The 2,603-nt window shown below is 36.3% G+C and overlaps 1 protein-coding gene across 1 annotated transcript; it reads left to right on the top strand.

Annotated features, from left to right (window-relative positions):
* The first annotated feature begins 292 nt into the window (after nucleotides 1–292).
* On the top strand, nucleotides 293–794 carry LOC149252545 (uncharacterized). Its single transcript, XM_089454180.1, has 2 exons — nucleotides 293–540; nucleotides 644–794. Exons 1-2 carry the CDS (start codon nucleotides 293–295, stop codon nucleotides 792–794), a joined length of 399 nt encoding a protein of 132 aa, XP_089310306.1.
* Nucleotides 795–2,603: the final 1,809 nt, after the last annotated feature.

The raw sequence follows: 2,603 nt of genomic DNA on the forward strand, positions 1-2,603 counted from the left end.
TGTACTGGTAATGGCTGCTTCCTCGTCTACGATTGCTCATTCCAACAACAGTCAGTGGTATGAGATATTCATAAATCACCGCGGAGTTGACGTGAAGAAAACCTTCACCAGGTCACTCTACAATCGCCTTCGCTCAATTGAATTGAAGGCCTTTCTGGATGAGGACGAGTTGTAGCAGGGATACAAATTTCCTTCTCAAATAAAACGCGCTATTGAGACTGCCTCAGCCTATGTGGCAATCTTCTCTCCTTGTTATGCTGAATCAAATTGGTGCCTAGATGAGCTCGTGCTGATGTTGGACTCAAGGGTTCCCACAATTCCAGTGTTTTATGGTGTCACGCCCGCGGAGGTTCGATGGGCGCAGAGTAAATGGGGAAGATATGCTCAAGCCCTACAAAACCTCGCAGAGAAGAGAACTTCTGACCCTCAAACTAATGAAGAGAAGCCACGATTTGACTCGAAGACTATTGAAGATTGGAGAAATGCACTCTTTTGTGTTGCAAACATTAGTGGTTTCGAGCTGGAGGCATGCAATACTGGGTGAAAACTCAACCTTCACTACCAATGATAGTATTTTATGTTTGATAAATAGACATAGACGTTTGTTTCTCACTGTTATATTTATTTTCTTTTGAATAACTAGCAAGGAGCTGGAGATGGAGCTGCTAGATAAGGTGGTTAAATGTCTGTCGGAAATAGTGAAAAGGCCAAAGTTGCCTGTGGCCAACTATCTAATAGGCTTGAATTTTAAGCTTCAAGATTTTGAAGAGACAGTCCTGTTGCAGCAACAATAAAGGGGGGAATGGCGTAGGAAAGACAACTTTTGCAAAATATTGAAAGAAGATGAGATTTTAACCCTGTTTTTCATGTGGCCCCATACCTTTTAAAATTGAAAAATATATTTGGTGTAAACATGCTGAAACCTTTGCAATACTCTACTAGGAATGGAAAATAGTATATATCAAGGCTATTGCATACAAAAAAACTAGTACCAAAATGATAATGTTGATGTCACTAAGTTCTAAACATTGAAAATAGATACAATGAAAAGACAAGCACCTAACTCAATCGATATTTCGATACTATTGAAATATATGTCCCCCAAATCTAGACTAAATGACCTAAATTCACTACCCAGTGATAGATAGAGGAATAGGTACTTTGAGGCCAATGTTCTAAGAAAAAACTAGATGATAACATGGGTAAAAGTATGGAGAATATTGTGAACCCATATGTTAGAAAAATGAGATAGGGAAACTTGTAGTAGAATTAGTGTTGGTAATCTTCGAGTATGAATGTCACTAATAAATTTAGCTCTGATTGTACTCAAATGTTTTTATAAATATCCTCCATAATATTCCAAGGAATTTAATAAAAATTTTTGAGATCATAACTAGTTTCAGAAATCAATTTCAAGAGACAAAATCCAATAGTCCTAAGATAAAAAAGACAGTCCAATTCCTTCCTTGTATTTGTGGATTAACACTATATTTAGGTTGAAATAAATTTACATTTTTCCAATTCCCAAGTGAAATTTCAGATCCATGTTAGAAAATTTGTAAACTCAGATACATGTAACCAGTATGACGTTTGCACCAAAAGAGCCTAGGTTCCTTCTACAACATTCATGGAAATGAGATGACCCATCATCTCTTTCATGGCACATTAAATAAGGAAACTAACACAATCTCATGTAAATCAAGATCTAGAATGCACCTAGACATAGGAAACTCGAGGATGAATATCTATCTTGAGTTCACGCAAATGGTCGATATATGCATTATTGTAACTCTAAATATCCAACCTAGATTTAAATAGATTTGGCTAATGTATATGTTAATTTATACAAATGTACTTCAAAGAAAACCCAAGTGCCTAGAGAGGGGATGATATAATATATCTCCTTATTTAAGTACTTGATTTGGCCTGTACTCCAGTATTCCATCCAAAAGTTCAGGAACTTAGAAAAAGTTACAATATATCCCCTTGTTTAAGTATGAATGAATCTCTTCTAGAAGACAAGGATGTGTGCAATCAGCAACTTTCCTTGGATAATCCATTGAAGAGGCTTGAACATGCCGAGGGACCAGAATATGATACCCTAGTGAAAAATCTTGAGCTTATAGAAATTGATGTGACATCAGAGACTGAATATTTGTTAGTGCATGTCCCCCTTGGAGACCATGTGCGTGTCATGGAGAAGGATGCTACGGTTTTGGATGGGATAGATCATTCTGAAAGTATTCTCCTCACATAAAATCTTGTAGAATTTGGAGAAGTAGCTGAGGGTTATTCTATTTTGGATGATGTGAATGTTCCTAGTAAAGGGGATTCAAGAAGAACCAAACTTGTAGATAGAATACTGACTTTGAGAAATAGATTACAAAATTTGCAATTGGACTTACAAGGACCATTCCCTATATTGTTGATAAAGAAAATTTCCATATTATATGTGATTTTATCTTACTGGTAAAAGAAAGTTGTGTGTGATATGGACCTATTTCATGCTAAAGAATTAGAGCCTAGTGCCAAACACATGATCACATATCCAAGCAAAAGATCATCCCAGTGCATCTACTAGAATGGTAGATATTTATTGCACA

This window comes from Pinus tabuliformis, chromosome 7 (genome assembly GCF_031772625.1).
Source record: "Pinus tabuliformis cultivar Carrire ecotype Pingquan chromosome 7, CPIR1, whole genome shotgun sequence".
Lineage (NCBI taxonomy): Eukaryota > Viridiplantae > Streptophyta > Pinopsida > Pinales > Pinaceae > Pinus > Pinus tabuliformis.

Excerpts from the sequence above, each read along its gene's own strand:
- LOC149252545 (XM_089454180.1), top strand. The coding sequence starts at position 293 with ATGTTGGACTCAAGGGTTCCCACAATTCCAGTGTTTTATGGTGTCACG. Across the intron at positions 541-643 it reads CTGGAGGCATGCAATACTGG|CAAGGAGCTGGAGATGGAGC; the intron begins GTGAAAACTCAA and ends TTGAATAACTAG.